Here is an 18296-nt window from a genome sequence, read left to right on the forward strand (position 1 = left end):
AGCTAATGGTTTTGGATAAATGCTTGAAACTAATTCTTCTTGGAGGACAAACACATTTGATGTTAACGTTTGTCTCGTCATTCGTTGCCGTGTACCTGTGAAGCCTGAGAGATCTTTCGCATTTTCTCATTCTCCCTCTGTAGAGACATGCTTTCTCCATCCTTGGTCCTGTCGATGGTCCAGCCCATTGCCAGCATGCTCTTCAGGGACTCTCTAATTGGCCATCTGTAAATCTCTTTCTCCTGAAGCACAAAGATAGAAATGGGGAACAAGGACTAAGCCTAGAAGCCTTTAGGTTATCTCTTTAATGGTACTATTCTTCACAAATCTCACATTCTTCCTACCTTCTCTGTCAGGCCTTTGTAGATTCTGAGCTGAGGGTGAATCTTGGCCTTCTCATCCACACCGTCTCCATATTTCCATCCCAACAGCACCTGAGGGAAGTATGTACAAGGGTGAGCAATCTGCATTGCCTTCACAGTCTCTGAAGGACATGATTTATTGTTTGAAAGGCTGGGTAAGAGATTAAGTATGCACAACACATTAAGGAGTCATGGTACATTCAGTTCTTGCTGTCCTCAGTTCTTGTTAATTTTTTTTTTTTTGATAGATGCAACAATGCAAGCTAAGCAGTTCTCACAAAAGAGAGCAAAGGCCCTCTACACATAGACTAGCATAAATATTGTCAGCATTCGCAAAAGATCTCTTTCAACACTAAGAAAGGAGACGTCCCTGAAGGAAACAATGCTGCGATATTGGAAAAGAGAAGAACAATCAAAATATTGAGCTGAAGTATTTCACATGGATAAGGCCGCTTTTCTGATGATTTTGAATGCAGTATTTTCTAAAGAACAGACATTTTAAGCGTCCTCTGACACTCAAGACTTGTTCCAAGTCAAATACTGTATCATTTAATACCCATTTTCCCAGATGAAAGTTCTTATCGTTGGCCTTACCTTCTCTGCAGACCATTTCTCATGGGAGTGCTCTCCATATTTGTTGGCAAAGTGCTCAAGCTTCTCTGGAAGAGCAATGCTGGGGGAAAAAAAGTGTGCAACAATTAGTCAGCTTGTGTATGCAAATGCATGGACAGTCATGTACTGTGCATGTCATCACAGGTATGATATGATAAGTCAGGCTTATACTATAGTTCTTATTGACGTGTGGCTCCGACGCGCCTTACTTAGCAGTACTCATGGGTTTGGGGTCAAAGTTGCCCTGAGCGTCTACAGAAACGGGCTTCTCCACTGTGGTGCTAATCGAGGCGTCCACGTAGTCCGGTGGCAAAGCTCCAGCTATGGCACTGAGGCAAGGCATGGCCATCTTGAAAAGCTCTGCGTCATATTTCTACATGGTGAGAGAAATAGGAAGCTTCACAGTAAATGCAAAAGATAGCTCTTAAGACTAGGTACAGTTATGAAAATGTTATTATTTCACAAATACAAGTAATGTGTTAAATTGTTCATTTAAGGTGGGACTTAAATAAAGCTATACAGCCTCTTTAGTGAAAGTGTAACAGTGCAGTGGGACCAGAAGAAGAGACGCTAATAGAGAATTATTCTAAAAGCTGAAGAACCAGTGTGCTAGAGGCTTTGGATCAATGATCACTGTCCAGATATTGATGTTTTCAGGCCGGGCCCTTTGCACAGCCTCCTTTCCTGAGTGGGCATTTAGAGAGATGTGCCGAGTCCAGATCATCTGCATCACAAACAGACCTCAAGATATTTGTGCCAATGGGTCCCTCGCACACATGCATGTTAATTACGACTGTGATGAATTTAGTTACTTTTATTCAAGGGTTCATCACTTTTGTGGAGCATGTCTGGTATTACAATCTCTTACAAAATGTTTAACAAGAAGTGGATGTCAGCCCTTTGCCAAACAGACGTTAATGTAGCATAATGAAGTCACAATGAAATTGCAAAGGACCCTGAAACGACAACGGACTTGAGTGACGTCTCACCCTCTGGGACAGAGAGTCAAATACTCCCCAGAAGATTTTCTTGGTGAGCAGTAGTTCATCCTCCGATGCTGTGCCGTAGCTGCCCCAGCCCGATGGGAGGCAGTAGTACTTCCAGTTCTGCTCATAGTGGTTGGTTAGCAGCTGGAGAACAGAGTAAACAGGCATAACTTATAGGCTTAACTGTTTTCAATGATATGATAAGGATAAGGATGTTTATTGGCATTGTTAAAACATACGAAATGAAGTTGGCGACTCATCAGTCAGTACAGCAGCAACAGGTAAAAAATGTATAAAAACATTAAGACAAGACATTTCTGATTTAAAACAAGACATTAAATAAATATATATAAGCTAAAACACAGGCATCAATGGCTTTAAAGTGAAAAAGGTGCTTTGTTAAAGTGTCGTGTTATTGCCTAATTTTTGTTTCACCACAGCACTGTCCGGTGTGAGCTGGGTGGGTGTGTGATGGAGGAAACCGCTCTGGGGAAAAAGCTGTTCCTCAGCCTGTTAGTCCGGTTTTTGGACTAACAAGTTAGCAGCCTAAACATATGCTCACAACACACTGGGCCATGCATGTATAGCGCGTAGCACCTCAAAGGAGATCAGTTCTCCCACAAATCAGCACAAATTAAATCCAAACGTGTACATGAAGGTAGAACAAGTGTGTAAACCCTTTCACAGGCTAGTCACAACCCATCACATCTTCAGTATTCCTCTGGTGTGTTCCAGACTGATTGCGTGGAGCAGTGGAGTGAACATGCCTGTAATCACATGGTCCAATACTTCAGCCCCTTGTTTTCCCTCCTGCAGCTGCCCACTTCTTCCACAGCAGGTTGGTGTGTTGGAAATGTTCACCTTTGAGTATGCGTGTGTTTCTGAGAGACAGAGGTTTACACCAGTAATATTACATTAAAGGTACACCTGCAATAGAGCTGGTGGAAATTGGCTCTTGGTACTTCACCACCAAGCTGACAATCTAATAAACTGAAGTAGTAAAGTGTGACCAAGCAGTGACCACAGGCAGACCACAGGTCATGTAGAAAGGTAAAGAAAAGAAAACACAGAGAGAGGATTATGCAAACAGGAAACAAATAAAACTGAGTCATGCGAGCAGACCAACAAGCAAAAAGAGATGAGGCAAAATATGAAGATGGCAAAGGGATTTAAAAAGAGTGAAAAATGAAAATCATAACCCACTCTGAGAGGCATCTTGCAGTATTCGGTCAGCAAGGGCACATCAAAGACGAGGCGGCGAAGGAGCTGCTGCAACATGGAGGGACGAAGGTGCCTGCAGTAAAAGGTGAGCGATAAGAGTGCTGCTGCCCTGAGCTGCCTTTAACCACAATCACATCTTCAGACTAACCGCTTTTATCACACAGATTTAGAGGGATAATAGGGAAGCAAGGCCCTTAGCTATAATGGAGTTTTGCTAGAAAGCAGATAAAATGTGCTGTTGATCTTTGCTATTCTGGCCAGCTGAATGTTTGGTGTATCACTTTTCTAATAATCCTCACTTGCAGACAGCCAGCAGACACTCCTCTATGGCGTCTCTCTGGGCCTTGGTGAGTGAGCGGCCCTTGGAAAGGCGGTAGATGGTGTGCAGAGTGGAGTCGATGAGGGTGGCGTAGTGCTCGGTGCCGGCAAAGAGAGGGGCGCAGCGGGTGAGGAGGGGTAGCATGGCTGAGCCGATGAAGCGGTTCATGGCCAGGGCCGTCTCTGTGGTACATAGACCCTCCTGTGGAAAGAACGGGTCACAGGTCATACAACATGAGATTACTCCATTTGTTAAAGTAAAACTGTGTCATTTCAGAAAGGAAATAACACATTCTCCCTCTGAGAAAAATAACGTTTTTATGTTGCTAGAGGTTTTGCTGCTACAGCCTTACTTGGTCTGGTATGACTGCTGGCTCATGTTAGCTAACTTTACATAGATATTGCTGTTTTACAGTCAGGCACCTAACTTAATAACTATTCTTTACTTGTACTCCACAGCGGCCACTGTGAAGTTGTTATATAGTCTTGCTTGAAAATGAATGTCTGTATTTGAGAACCATTTTCAAAGAGAACCATTTAAATTAGCACCATAAAACTGTCTTGTAAATAACCTTGCAAAATATATTGGACCGCTCCACAAACAGCAGCATGCTCAGCTTTAAATAAATAATGATATGTATTTAGAATATGACATATTATGTGATGGATTCATTTTAGCCAAAAGTCTGCACACTACGGCACACTACAATACCATAAACGTGTTCTTGATAAATAAGAGTAAAGAACAATTACATTAATCAACCAAAGAGAAACTTGAGCCAAGGCTTAATGAGGAGCTCCTCATTAGTATAAAAGGCTGCCCAATATTATTGATCTCTAAACTCTTTGAGGAAGTTCATGTTACATTCATTACTTCTCTCCCGCGTTGTTGTCAGCTTTACCCACCGTATCCAGAGAGGTAGCAGCCCTCAGGTCAGGAAGGAAGCCCACTTCGAGCAGTTGAAGAAGAAAGCTCTGGTCCTCGATACCATACACCCTGTCCAAAAACAGCACCATGGGGGACTTGTGATCTGGACAGAAGCAGGCCGACATGTCCGGCTCAGTCACCGACCCGTCTGGGAGAGATTGGAACAGGGAAAGGAGGGCACAGCATGAAGAGTACACCGCTCAGGTGTGAAGCAGTGAAACACTCAGAAAACAGGCCACAGTGCATAATGGAAAGTCTTTTCCGATTAGGAAAGCCTTGTGTATTCATTAGGCGGCATGCAGCGGCATGCCGATCAGAGTTTTTCCAGAGCTGGAGCCACGGCTCGCTGTCTTCACTCTTGGCCTGCTGACAGAGCTTATGTGGCTGTGCTCCGGGCAGCAACTTTAGGAGGCGAGTCCCGCCATGCTTATGCAGATCAATCAATAGTGCAAGACGGCTCGCTATAGAAATGATCTGGCTTACTCAGACCTATGAGAGAGTGCAGTAAAGCGTTGTGCTGATTAAAAAGGCATGAGCAGTGAAATGTAATCAATAACCTTCTGCCTTGCACTGAATGTGCATGACTTTCTTAAACCGTTGTACCTTCACATGAGCTAGACATAGTGTAGCAGCATGCAAATTAATAGGATGTGTCCTCCAATGGAAGTATAAAGATGTGCTGTATGCTGCCCTGTGTTGTTAGAGTGAACATCCTGACCAGTACCTTTGTTGGTGATGGGCATTTTGAGCGGTATGCTGATGATTCCCACGAGGTCTTCAGTAGGCACCAGAGAGCGCAGGATGGCACGAATACGCAGAGCTTCACCTTTCCCCTTGTTGATGAGCTGAAGAAGGGAAAAGGAAGTGAAAAAAATGGAAAATCTGTCCCGAGGAAAAACAACAAATAAATTCACAATTTATATCAAACATACATGCATCTCTGGAGCGCAACGTCCCAACAGGTCAATGAGTGCAGAGTAGAAGGACATTATGGCATTGCCCATGTGTACCACCTCCTCCTCATCATCACCATCAGCAGACCTAACAGTGGAAAAAGTGAAGTTGAGGAAGAACAGACACAGAAGAAGAACATTTCTTAGCAAAGATGCAAGCAAAGGGGGATAAGCAGCTAATCCTAAGGGTCCCCAGTATCGGTATTTGATTAGTTTTGCTTACACGTCAGAGCTGACTCCATGCACAGAGCCCGGCAGGTCCAGGGCTGGCGTCTCGGAGATCTTGATGGCTTCCTTCATGGCAGCCAGCAGGCCGTTCCCTCCCTCCCCCCTCAGGGCAGGTCCAAAACACTCTGGACGACGGATGAGCAGCTTGACCACAACACTGGAGTTCTCCTCTACGCTCTCGCCTGGAACACAAACATAAAAGAACATACATTATTAATGTCAGCAAGAAAATACAGCACATAAACACACGGTAGCTTTAACATAAACACCCCTATCCCCCAAATACTCGGACAAAACACCAAGAAGACTTCGCCTTAAGCAGCGGAATGAAGATCTGTCAAGCTTAGTTGGGCCTTTGCTAGCTTTTACTACATGTCTAGATAGAGATACAGTAACAGAAAGAGAGAGAGAGAAACAGTAGAGAGCGGATGGTAACTGCAGTCTTACCGTTGACAAAGACAGCAAACCGTAGGAAGGAAAGGTAACGCTCCCCCTCAATGGGGTTCCAGCCGATGTCTGGATAACCTTTAGCCAGGAGAATTGGACAACTCTGGAGACCACAGCCTGCTAAGTAGGTGACCACCTACGGGCATACCACATAACATCACATATAGATACAACACTCATTCAGCTCTAATCTATTCATCCCGGGTGATTTAAAATTGTGTCTCTCCTTTTACAGACTACGGCATCAGAAAGATTGAGTCTTACCTTGTCCAGATCCGGCTCCTCCAGTGCCAGAGCCAGGCCGTTGTTGTCCATCACCGAGGAAGCAGCCACATCCAGAGGAGTGGAGCCCCTCATTGCTGGTGAAGCTACAATATAAAGCACACTGGTAGAATCAACTATTTATTCTATTGTACTTCATATAAGCCTGTGTCTGTGTTCTCATTTCAACGAACAGCAGGGGGTGATGTTTTTCACTCCTTCCAACAGCTGGTTAACATTAGTGTGGAAGGAACGTTTCCTCACCAATTTGCTATGGACACGTATACTCATATTGGATTCCACAGGGTTTATGGGAACCAGTTTGTGTAGCACGGTGCATACAAACACCTCGTCTATAATGCTGTGCTTGCAGCGTCTATGTTTTAATTGGGATTTTTGTATGATTTTATTCTTAGATTTCATTTTTGTTTTGCTGTCACATAACTTGTTGCAACTTGTTTAATGAGCATGCCTGGCTGCGTGTGTGTGTGTGCAGCCAGGGGAGACACTCTCTCACCCCAGCGCCGAGGTCTCTGAGACTGCGGCACCGACGTCTTCTAACAGAATGGGAGATGAGTCGCTCTCTTCGCTGATTCAACTGCACACACACACGTCTTCTAAGGTGCGAGGCTAATATATGTGAGCTCACAGGCGCAGAACAAGTCCTATTATGGCAGAAGGCTGATGACAATGTATCACCCATATTGATGAGAATGCTGGCGTCTTTCATCCATCCTAGGAGTGGTTTTACAGGTGTGTTTGGCCTGTTCTTTAAGAATGTCCTCTAGCATGTCCTACAGTCTGTGCATGTTGGATGATTCCCGATCAAGTCATGTGGTCTTCATCCAGTCAAATAATGTCAGCATCATTTGGCTAATCCTTAAGTAGCATGATGATGGAAGATGTACCCACCTAGGCCCACGCTGCTATTCTCCAGCAGGTAGCTGAGGTGGTCAAACATGGCTTTCTGGTTCTGACGGCTGATACGGCAGAAGTAGCACAGGAAGCGACAGCAGCTGGCCACCATCTTGGGGAAGGCTATTTCCTGTGGAACGGCACGTACAGACTAAGTAGGTGAAACATCTTCCCTGGTTGGATTTTAAAACGAGAACTGAAATTCCAAATTAAAAAGCTCAAGGACACAATATTTCTGCAGCAACAGTCTGTGTTTACAGTCTGAACACAAATATAGTAACTTGTCGAGACATTGCTAAATTGTCACTGTAATTTGATACCAAGTGGTTTTGGAGAGGTCGTTGCTTTATTCTGGGGTGCGGAGTTTATTGTATTGACTTTCTCCCGGCTTGTTACTATAAAGTCTCGCATGGTTTGGATCCTAATTAACATCTAAAAAAGCCTGACACCTTCACACACTGCCAACCTCACTCTGCCCTTTCTGCCCTCCATCCCAGACTCTGATGCCATCAGCAGAAAGCCCACCTACTGGGACCACGTCTTCATTAATACGCGCTTACAAATGATAACACACAAAACTACACTCAGACACAAACTTTCTCAGTGAGCAACACACTATTTGCGAGGTGGAGCACTAACTCTGTGGGTGCCTCTTTAACGGCCTGTGGAAGCAGAGAGAAATATATATAGATATAGATATAGACGTTGAACCTGGGACTTGTGTCCTCCGAGCACATTGACCATGACCTCCATGACCGTCTCATGCATGCCCAGTATTCTCATTAGGTTGGGGTGCTGGTAGAAGACTTTGTTGTTCATGATGTCACTGTCATGATAGGGGGAAAAAAGACATAATTCATACTTAAGATTCACTAAAAACAGATAACTCAAATATAGAGTTGAGGCAACCACAACCTACCCAAGTCCATCAATCATGAGCTTCTCCTCCTCTTTCCCCATACGAACCGACAGCAAAGACCTGATCTGACCGAGGGCAGCCAGGAGGTTGATGGTGTCCTGGATCGAGGCAGCACTGATGGTGTAAGTCTTCCTCATGGCCCGGAGAAGCTCCCCAATGCTGTCATACTGCCTCCTCAGTAGGCTGAACATCTTGCGGACCAGCTCTGAGTCCAGGATGTGACACTCCTGGGCCCAGCTGACCATTGTCTGAGAAATCAGCTCCTTCAGATTAGCTGGAAAGAAAGTTGGGTAAAGATGACTGATCCTTTCCTTTTTTAAAAAAAAAACGTTTTAATGTATTTGCTCAGAACAAACAACATATTTCACAAAGTTGGTGGACTTCCAAGAGAAACTTTTAAAAGTAAAGCATGGTAAAAAACAATGAGACGGCCTTGTTATTGGTCCGAACACACTGAATCTTGCACTTGAAATGCAACTAGTGGCATGTAAAATCAGTTGAATGGCACTTTAACATTATATTATGTAACAGCAGTTAACCCAAAGGTGAGATGACTCCTCCTCAAGGGACCAGTCACTTCATAAGTCATAGTCCTCTTAGAGAATGAAAATACATCATTTAACACGGTTAAAGCAGCAACATTTGTCTTGGTGGCAGCGTAATTAGCTGTAAACACACTAGTGACATTTTAAAGCTTTATAAAGTTGTTGTGGGGAATGTGTTAGCAAGAGGTTTAAATATATTTAAACATTCAGCAGAGATGGAGCAACACAAGTATTAATTAATTTCAGAGTCGTGTTTCAGGTCACTCAGCAAAAGTCCAATATTGACTCTCCTTTTAGCTCCGTTTGGGTTGTGAGAGCAGTGACAGTGAATAAAATCCAAACAATGAGCTGAAAGATGCTAAGATGCTGAGTAGAGCTGAGGGGAACTGAAGGTTTATCGATGCAAATGAGCCCTTTGACATTATACACAGTCATTTCAATGACATGACAATATTGACTACAGCAGCTTTAATGTTGGGTGTGGGTAACTGTAGAATTATTTATTATGAACCTTTAAAATAGCAGAGAAACACTTGTTTCCACAGTGAAGTGCCTCCAGCATCGTGTTCTAATCCTTACCATATGTCATTGGATTTAAGAGGAAAATATACTATAACCTTCCTTCAATTAATTGAGGTCACACCAAGACACTTCTCCCTTAAACACACAGACACACTCAACACAGAGCTTTATTAGAATGATGTTAAACGGTGCTCCCCTTGACTGGATGCTGCCTTTTGTACAAGCCATGCTTGAGCAGTAAATTCATAGGATGCAAATAAGACCTTGAGCACAGAACAAAAAAAGACCGGCACCTAAGCTAATATAACTACACGCATGAATCTGCCACTTCTACAAAGCCGCAGCCTCTAAAGAAGAGGCAATCAGCTGTGTTTCAACAATGTCAGCTAGTTATTTTCTTCAAATCTATCAGAAAGAGAAACACAGCTTGCAAGTTCATTGATGAAAAGGCACATTTTCAGTGGAGAGGAAGCCCTGTTATCTCTCGAATAAGGGAAGTATTAATAGTTCTGTACAGTATTCTGCTTCTATGGTTAAACTGAGACATTTGTTTGGACATCTCGTATGTGGGCTACCCTTAAGGCTTTATTAAAACTTGATCAATAGTGGGTGAGGGTGTTCTTGGGGTATGAATACACAAAGGACAGAAAGACATCAATTAAACAACTCGGAACCATAAAAGATGGAGCCATTAAAAACACAATTGATTGCTTAAAAGTATTGCAATTAGGTGATTGTGTTTTTAAGACCCCCGTGTCTGTTTGGTTGTCCAAAGACTATTTCACACAAGGCCGTCAATCACTGCAAGTGTGTGTATGTGTGTTTTGAGTGATGTGTGGGGGGAGCCAGCAGAATGTCACTGTCAGCGGTAACCGATCCTGCCGCAGACATTTGCGTGGGTGTCAGAGAGAAAGGGGCAGAAGCACCAGCTTGCTCCAAAATGAGAAGCGGCATTTCTTCCTCTCAGCCAAGATGCTTCCCAACACCTGACGCTCATTCTGTCACACTATCCAACACGCTCTCTCCTTCCGTCTCTGCCGCTTTTGCTCTGGACTACACCCCTCCAGCATTTTCCCTTCACTACACCCCAACAAACAAATCGGACCGGTCTACTCTTACACTGATGGAACTGGAAGTCAAGAGGTTTTTATGGTGTGAGAGATCACACACACAATCCCTATGCTCACACACACACACACACATACACACACACACACTTCTTCAAGGCAAGTCATCATGTCCGAGCATTAAATGCTTCTGGTGGATAAACCATTCATCAGAGGAGGAAAACGACTTCTGTGCCCCTCTTACTTCATTCCCATGAAATAATGGCAAAGACGACAGCGTCTTTCGTGTCTTCAGGCTCTCACTTTGCAAGGAGGACAAGTTATAGCTGGCGTAACAGTACAGAATGTATCATGCCATCTCAACTCTGGTCCATCCTCCTGCCTCCTGGCAAACCCTCTTCTTATAAAAGATGTTATTCTCAAAAGATATCCCCTGTCCCAGTCACTTCTCACATACTATATATGTGATAGGTAGGCTTTCAGCCTGGTAATGCCACCATCTCACTTGTATGCCGTCAACTAAACATAACAAAACCAAACAACAGCGATCATCACACGGACTGAAGAGGGGAGGGGCACCACCAGTACTATTTGTCTGGTAGGAACACTAAAAAAAAAGGTTGAGGTCAGTTCACGCAAAAAAAATTAGCAAACCTTTGCAGTTGGCTCCAACATTTCTATAGCTCATCCACCTATCATTTCAGCTAGGTTTAGCATGAATCAATGCACAAAATCAAGGTACAGACAGCAGCACAGTAGCATATAGGCAAAACAGCAGTGGTTGATAAAATGAGAAAACCAGTCGGTGCATATAATAGCCTCTATATTGTAATAGTGAATCGTAATACCGTTGTATTTATATGGGATTAATACCTATAATGATGTGTAAATGAAAGGAAATGAGTTATACAGTTACCTGAGAAAATTTCCAATGGCACAAATGGTACCCAAACGTACCCAAATGGCCAATTTGATACTTCTACTAAAACCTCTCCAACAATGCTGTCTGTGCACACTAAATATTAACATGCAGTATGTATACTATAATGATTCAAAGACAAAACACTTTTAGCGGATAAGAATTTGCCTGCATAGATAGTAAATGATTCCACTGCATTCCCTTGCATTGACGCCTACAGCTGTTCCAGAAGTAGATGTGATGCTCCTGAACAGCAGCTGCTACCACAAACCAGCCTTCCAATTAATCATCCCGCACACAACAGCCTGCAGAGACCTCCACCATCCAAAGCACTCTTTCAAGGAGGAATACACACTCGCCTCTATTTCCATCCAGCCTTGCTCCTTGGAGATCTGTGGGGTGGTCTTATATGCTCCATGTCAGGGTCACACCAAATCCCAATGGAGAGATAGCCTTTCAGCATCACATTTTTCATCCCAAATTCATCCATTTGCCTCTCGGCCACTTCCTGGCAGTTACTGGCATCACTCTGATGAATAGACAGGGATGGAATGGTGACGGACAGATTCTCAGAGGTAATAGAATACCCTGTTTCACTTTAGTTATTACTTTATTACTACTTTGTATAAAAGGATGCCATAAAAGGAGAGACAGTGTATATGCGGATAAACAAAACTCAAAAACAGTGACAAGCAGTTAAAATAACCCACTGCTGTCTATATTGAAGACCAACAAAACAAAGCAGAATGTATTTTTTACCAGTTACGTAATATTTGCAATCAGCTACATGATTGGTGGCCCCTTACACAGAGTGGTACTTGAGATAGAAAATTAGATACAACTTGTTCTGCATTTATACTGCTGTGGCCCCCTGGTTATTAAGTGCTGTCATTGAAATCTTTTTGGTTCCGGTGTGTGTGCTCACGATTGTGTGTTTGTACTCGTGTGTCTATGGGTTTTATCAGGTGAAGGATTTGGTTTTATCACCAACCATTTTTCCTCTCATCGCTCCTCTCTCATCTTGACAGAAGAAGCTTTTGGAGCCTCTCCTCGCCCCGGCTCTATATTACCATAATGAAATTGAAAAGAAATTGAAATGGAAATGACTGCCACCCGGTGACTCAGTCCACATGACAGCGGCAGACAAATAGAGGCAAAACTGAGGGTGCTAGAGCTGCGATACAGGGGCTCCTGCTTTTAATTCTCACCACTCTCCAAGCAAAGAACACAGACAGAGAGCTCGTACTAAAAGGAGGCAAAGAGACCATAAACAAGCAGAATGTAGTGGCGAGTAAAGGGGTGACGTGCGTGCGAGCTTGTGCTTTTATGAGAAAGTAAAAAATGTGAGCCAATGTGTGCATGAAAAAGCTTTAGTCTTCATCCTCCAACCAATCCGACATGTATTTATAACCCAGAGCCACAGGTACACTGGTACAGCAGGTACTCGGCAGCATCGCTAATATGAAGTAATAAAAACATTGATTTCCTCACATGGTGCGGCTTGCTCCTTCTCTGTGGGCTCCTCGGCTTTGTGAGACTGGCCTTTGATCTTGTTCACCAACATCAGCAGGCGACCTTTGATAGACGTAGTTTGCTCGTATTCCTCTTCCTCCATAGGGATCCCTGCACAACACAAACAGACATGCTATATACAGTACAAGGAGAGCAAAGCCTATTACAGCAATATCTCCACTCTTCCTGTGGGGTTAGCAGACATGCCGTGTGTGTGATGCGTTGTATTGGGTGCCCAGTACTATTTCTTGGCAATTTCAACTTGGTTTTCATTGCCGTCTATGCAGAGCGTGCCATGGCAGGTCGGTGCCATTAGATCGTTTGTACCACAGAGGGTTGAGCATTTCAATGATTTATCACAACATCAAGATGTCAGAGCAATGTGAGAAGCACTGGACTATAACTCCTGTGCCGGGAGACAGAGAGAGATGATGATTGGGAAAGAAAACATTTCTGAGAGCAAGTACTGGAACAATTCAGCTGATGTTGACACAATAGCAGCTAAAGCAATAGATGGAAAAGGCACAACTCTATGTGTTTCCTCCATGTTCCATTTTTTTCTTTTCCTATATTTACATTTTCCATCCACGCTGCCAGTTCATGCTGCCTTTGTAAAATATATGTATTAAATTATGCAATCAATCCAAGCAACATAAGATAGAGATAACCAATAAAGCTGCTCATAAAACGTTTTGCAATATCTGTATCTCACCACAGTGGAGCTGCAGCTGGTTGTGAAAATCATACAGTTCCTCCTGGATGTCTGTTGGACACGGACAGTCCTCGCCCACACTGAAAGTCAGCAGCATGTTGATCTGAGGTATGGAAACATAAAGGCAGACACTTACTACGTCTGGTACTTTAGTTTCAATGGCAATCTGAACACGATGTGATCTCATTGTAGGATTCACAGAAGAAGAAGAAAAAAAAACAGTTGAAGTGGCTAATTCTCCCTCGGCTCTCACAGACCGAAGGACACCATGACAAGTCATTAAAAGTAGCTGTGAAGCGCTGAACTCAATCTCCAGCTGTGTGTGTGTGTGTGTGTGTGTGTGTGTGTGTGTGTGTGTGTGTGTGTGTGTGTGTGTGTGTGTGTGTGTGTGTGTGTGTGTGTGTGTGTGTGTGTGTGTGTGTGTGTGCTCACGCTCACTGGTGCAATGACACCACAGAGAAGAAGGATGAGTTCGCCTTGAGGCGTTGTTCATAGCACACAAAGAGAGTGCTTGCAACATTTGGAGCGAGGACTAGCTCCCATTCTCCTGGAAACAAAATGAGGGAATTCTGCCGAAACACTAAAAAGGGAATCTGAGGGTAGGGAGAGAAATTAGCCATGCATGTGGAAAATTACACAAGTTATGCAACAGCTCCCTCTGAATTATCCTGTTTCATGCACCATTTGAAGCAGTGAGCCTGCAGGCTTTCTTTGTGGTCAGTTATTATAGATTCATGCGTGCTTAACTGTAAGATTCATCAGTTCTAACTTATGCAGTTTCTTGCATTTGCCCTCTGTGGGTGATTTGCACCTTTAGGTCACATAAGCATCAAAAAGATCACGAAGCAGACACATGAGAGTTGTCCAAATCACATGAACAGAGGTGCAAATTGATGTGAAACTGCGCGCGTAAAGACGTCACAACATAACTGTGAGTAGGTGAAAAGAGCTGTTACCGAACATTACCCCGAGTGTGGAGTGGCAGTCTTACTTAAACAAGATGTAAATGTTTCCAGTGGAAAATGTACATCTTGTTACACATAAGAGAGTGAATGATGTGGTTTTCAAGAGGATATGTAGTGTTGATGCTGTTTTATTTTTGACATGTGGAAGCATAGATCAGTGGATACCAAAAATGGTTAACCAGGGATGATGATTGGAGCTCCTGTCAGGAGTGTGCAGGCTGTGTTTGATTGACATCTTCCTCACTCTACAGTTAGCTGCCAGGGTGACAAATTACACTTCTATCATCTCATTAGTGCATGGAGCCTAATAAGCCAGGATACGCAGAAACACCTGTAATCCTTTAAGTATGCGGATAAGATAAATGTATTATTTCATTCTGCTCAAAAAGTTAAATTATCTTACATGTTTGGTATTCAAGGGCAACATTAATCATTGCATATTAGTGCTTTGCTATACTAATATGGAGGGGACATATAACAACATAATATAATCTCTCAATCATAATCATCATATCATGTAGTATATAACTGTAAAATGTAAATGTTCCTTAGTCTTTGATGTGGTAAATTAACTGATGAACACATTTTGGTAGAAAACCTACAATGTAGTGACCTGAAACTGCTTCTTGAGCTATTCGGAACATTATTAGTTAGTTTCGCAGATGTAACTAATCTGCAGCGACTATGACCTCATCCCACCTGCTCTTGAGGGGGCGATCTAAACTCTTTGGTCTTCTTTGCGGTAACAGCAGCAGACATATTGAGGGCCAGCATCAGCTCGTTGTAGCGGAACTTCTGGTTGTACTGCAGCTTGGAGACAAAGCTGTCGGAGAAAGACACGATGGCCTCGATGCGGTGCTTCAGCTCGCAGTCGCAAAAGTAGTGAAGCAGCTCACACATCTGGGGAACAGACAAGGGGAGGAGACAGACAAAGAACAATGTTGCGTCACTGTTTCGCACCTCGATGCAGCTGTTACGAGCAAGTCTGTTAGGAATACATACAAGCAGCCTCATGGCTTCACATCATCCAACTTATTGAAGAGACATTTAAGAGATAATTTGTTCAATACGAGTAATTTCCTATTTGACTGATTTCTAAATGGGTCTATTACAGTGGTGCATTTATGGAGCACAGCTGTGGAGATGAAGATGTTCATTGATTTTACATCTTTTGGTGATTTACCTTCAGTGGTTTATTTTAAGGTTTAACAAATATATAATGATGTCAGCTCTGTTCGTGTGTGTTTGTTATCACCTGGCGTTTGACAGGCTCTGGCAGCCTCTTCTCCAGCAGTCCTTTCATTGGCTGCTTAGCCTCTTTGGCTGCCTCCTCTTCTCCAGCTTCCACTGCCTTCTCCTCCGTCCCTGTAAGTCCTTCTTTGTCTGTGGCCCCTGAAGCCCCCTCCTCACGTGTCTCTCTGAAAACATTTGGGTCAATGAGCAGTAAGATCTTATGAACGTCCTCGCTACCTAGTACACCCATAGTCAACAAGGTGCTGATGAGTTTCAAGATTGGCACAAACTGGTACTCCACTCCTCCTCCTACGGGATCTCTGATGTGGTGGCCGCCACCCTGAACGGCCTCTGTCAACATTGAAATCGATTTCTCCTTCAATGCATCCAGTGGGATTTGGGGACTATAGAGATGTTGTTCCCGTTTGGTGCTGATGAAACAGGGCGGGGCAAAGTTGAGGCGGGGTTTGAGCGAGGTACTAAGCCCCACCCCTGGCGGGAGGTGCTTTTTGGAAGCATCGGAGAAGAGGCGAATGGAGCGCGTCTCGGCCGTGACGGGGATGATGAACTCATCTTTCATGGTGAGTCGAGCCTCTTTAGCCGTCTCCAGGTGGGTGCTGATCAAGACATTGTAGAATCCCTCACGTAGCATGCCTGACAGGTACTGATTGTCGATGGTGTACAAGAGCTGTGATTGGTCCAGGTGGCTGCAGAGGGCGTGGGCCACACGGGTGTTGCCCAGAGCGCAGAGGGCACAGTAGAGCTTCAGGGTGTGGTAGTGGAACTTCCTCATGTCCTCCTGCTCAGACAGCTCCATGATGTCGACACACCTTTGAAAAGAAGTGAGAGAGGATCATCAAAATACATGCAGACGTTCTGATTTAGTCTACTTGGAGGACAGACGGGTGTTATTCACCACATAGGATAATAAAATAAGGATCGTTAAAGGCTCCCTGGAGTTTTTGACCTCTAGTAGAACTACAGAGCTGTTTTTTTTTATAATACTTGAGAAATTATGTGTTTGCAAGTGTTTTATGAGGGGGGAAAAAGGAATTAGGCAAAAGTTTTAGGTACAATGTCCTTTGAGATCAACTAAAACGCACTGAATAGATTAAGCACTTAAGCACACTAAGCCATGCACTGCACCTGTTCTCCTCAGGTATATGAACGGCCAACATCTGCAGGGGCTCCACACACTGGACCACCCAGCCGTGTCTCTCATTGACCCTGGCTGTTTCCACCTTGAGGAAGATGTTGGGCATGCGGCTCCACAGCACGGCGCTGATGGTCTGGACATCTAGCCGGGGTGGACACTGGGGCACTGGGTTCTTATGTTCACTCTTAAAGATGGCGGATGACAGAGGCATGGCATTCTGGAGAGGACAAACAAACATGGAAGGAATATTCCTATTATTCAATTTCAAACAAGCAGTTAAACATAATCTTTTCCTATTTCTCATCCAAACAACTGACGTAAGCACCCATCGTGTTGGTGAAGCGCTCATTATCTTTGGTGTAGATATAAGCATGATAAAACATTAGCCCAGTGGACCTAGCTGAAGGGTGTGAAGCATAATCCTGTATGGGGGCTGCATCTCTAAACTCAGTGTGAGGTAGAATAAGGTCGGAAATGTTAAAACGAAAAGGAGCATACTGTGAGCTGTATAAATTTCATCGACCAATACTGTGTGCATTTTTAGGATTCTGTCTTCTTTCTCCTATTTGTACAATGTTATGACATCATACAGGCAACAAAGTTGCAATGGAGCAATTAGGGGACTCTACCTTTATTTTAGTCAGCTCAAACTGGAAGAGGTTAGGGCTGGTGGGTCGCACAAACACAGCAGGGAAAAGCTTGGTGTTGGGTTCCACCTGGAGCGGAAACAAAGAGCAGTACGTTTATAGTAATAGGTCCAAACAGGAAGTACACATCAAAAGCTTGAGGAGCAGCAAAAGAGCATGACTTGCGGAAAGCAGCTAATGATGCATCATGAAACTCCTCACTACTTAGTATGTGTATGCACGATCATTTAAGAATGTCGGCTGGCAGGATGACTCAGACGCTGGGTGGAGCCTCAGAGTTTCAGTGAGCGAGCACAGAAGAAGATTATACCCTTCTTTAGGATTTAGTTCTCAGAGTGCGTCTGAATGGGAAAGTTCTAAGTCTGAAATTGAACAACACAGACTTCAAAAAGGAAAATATGAAAATACAGAAGATGAGTTAATATCAAGGTGAACAGGATAAACTGATAGAAAGAAGAGTGGAAGGAGAGTTAGACATGTAGTGATGGTGACTTACAGGTGGATGGAAACATTAATTCATACACGGCAGAAGGTACAAATGAATGAGTGAACAAGCAAAAATCACAAGGAAGCTTAAAAGCAACCTTAAAAGACCTTAAAAAGTTCCACATTCAGATTATTCTATCATTATACACTGTATCTACTTCATAAAACACAATATAAAACAACGTTTGAACATCATATGTGTACCTGGTAGGATGTGGCTATCTCCTTGCCATTGACCGTGAACGTCACCAGGCCGGTGGAGAGGTCTATGAGACAGCCAATCTCCAGGTCCACGTTGCTGCGACTGGATGCGTGAGCCGCGTTGGTCACATCACCGCCCCACACGATGTAGCAGTTACTCCTCCTAACACTAGTAGTGTGC

General features: G+C 43.7%; 1 protein-coding gene across 1 annotated transcript in view; it reads right to left on the reverse strand.

Moving 5' to 3' along the window:
• LOC142968292 (ryanodine receptor 3) overlaps positions 1-18296 on the reverse strand; it is a 93012-nt gene that overhangs the window by 25846 nt on the left and 48870 nt on the right. The window contains exons 35-57 of the mRNA XM_076108106.1: positions 18119-18284; positions 17411-17497; positions 16772-16998; positions 15648-16455; positions 15092-15292; positions 13428-13530; positions 12695-12826; positions 8151-8424; positions 7943-8057; positions 7229-7361; positions 6320-6423; positions 6056-6191; positions 5604-5790; positions 5360-5468; positions 5152-5272; positions 4406-4575; positions 3481-3701; positions 3164-3254; positions 1964-2104; positions 1184-1347; positions 957-1035; positions 345-434; positions 96-242 (exon numbers count right to left, since the gene is read on the reverse strand). Coding sequence (XP_075964221.1) covers positions 96-242; positions 345-434; positions 957-1035; positions 1184-1347; positions 1964-2104; positions 3164-3254; positions 3481-3701; positions 4406-4575; positions 5152-5272; positions 5360-5468; positions 5604-5790; positions 6056-6191; positions 6320-6423; positions 7229-7361; positions 7943-8057; positions 8151-8424; positions 12695-12826; positions 13428-13530; positions 15092-15292; positions 15648-16455; positions 16772-16998; positions 17411-17497; positions 18119-18284 — 4006 coding nt within the window. The remainder of the gene's footprint in view (positions 1-95; positions 243-344; positions 435-956; positions 1036-1183; positions 1348-1963; positions 2105-3163; positions 3255-3480; positions 3702-4405; positions 4576-5151; positions 5273-5359; positions 5469-5603; positions 5791-6055; positions 6192-6319; positions 6424-7228; positions 7362-7942; positions 8058-8150; positions 8425-12694; positions 12827-13427; positions 13531-15091; positions 15293-15647; positions 16456-16771; positions 16999-17410; positions 17498-18118; positions 18285-18296) is intronic.

The sequence above is a fragment of the Anarhichas minor genome, unplaced genomic scaffold, assembly GCF_050575085.1.
Source record: "Anarhichas minor isolate MPS153535 unplaced genomic scaffold, ASM5057508v1 ptg000040l, whole genome shotgun sequence".
Taxonomy (NCBI): Eukaryota; Metazoa; Chordata; class Actinopteri; order Perciformes; family Anarhichadidae; genus Anarhichas; species Anarhichas minor.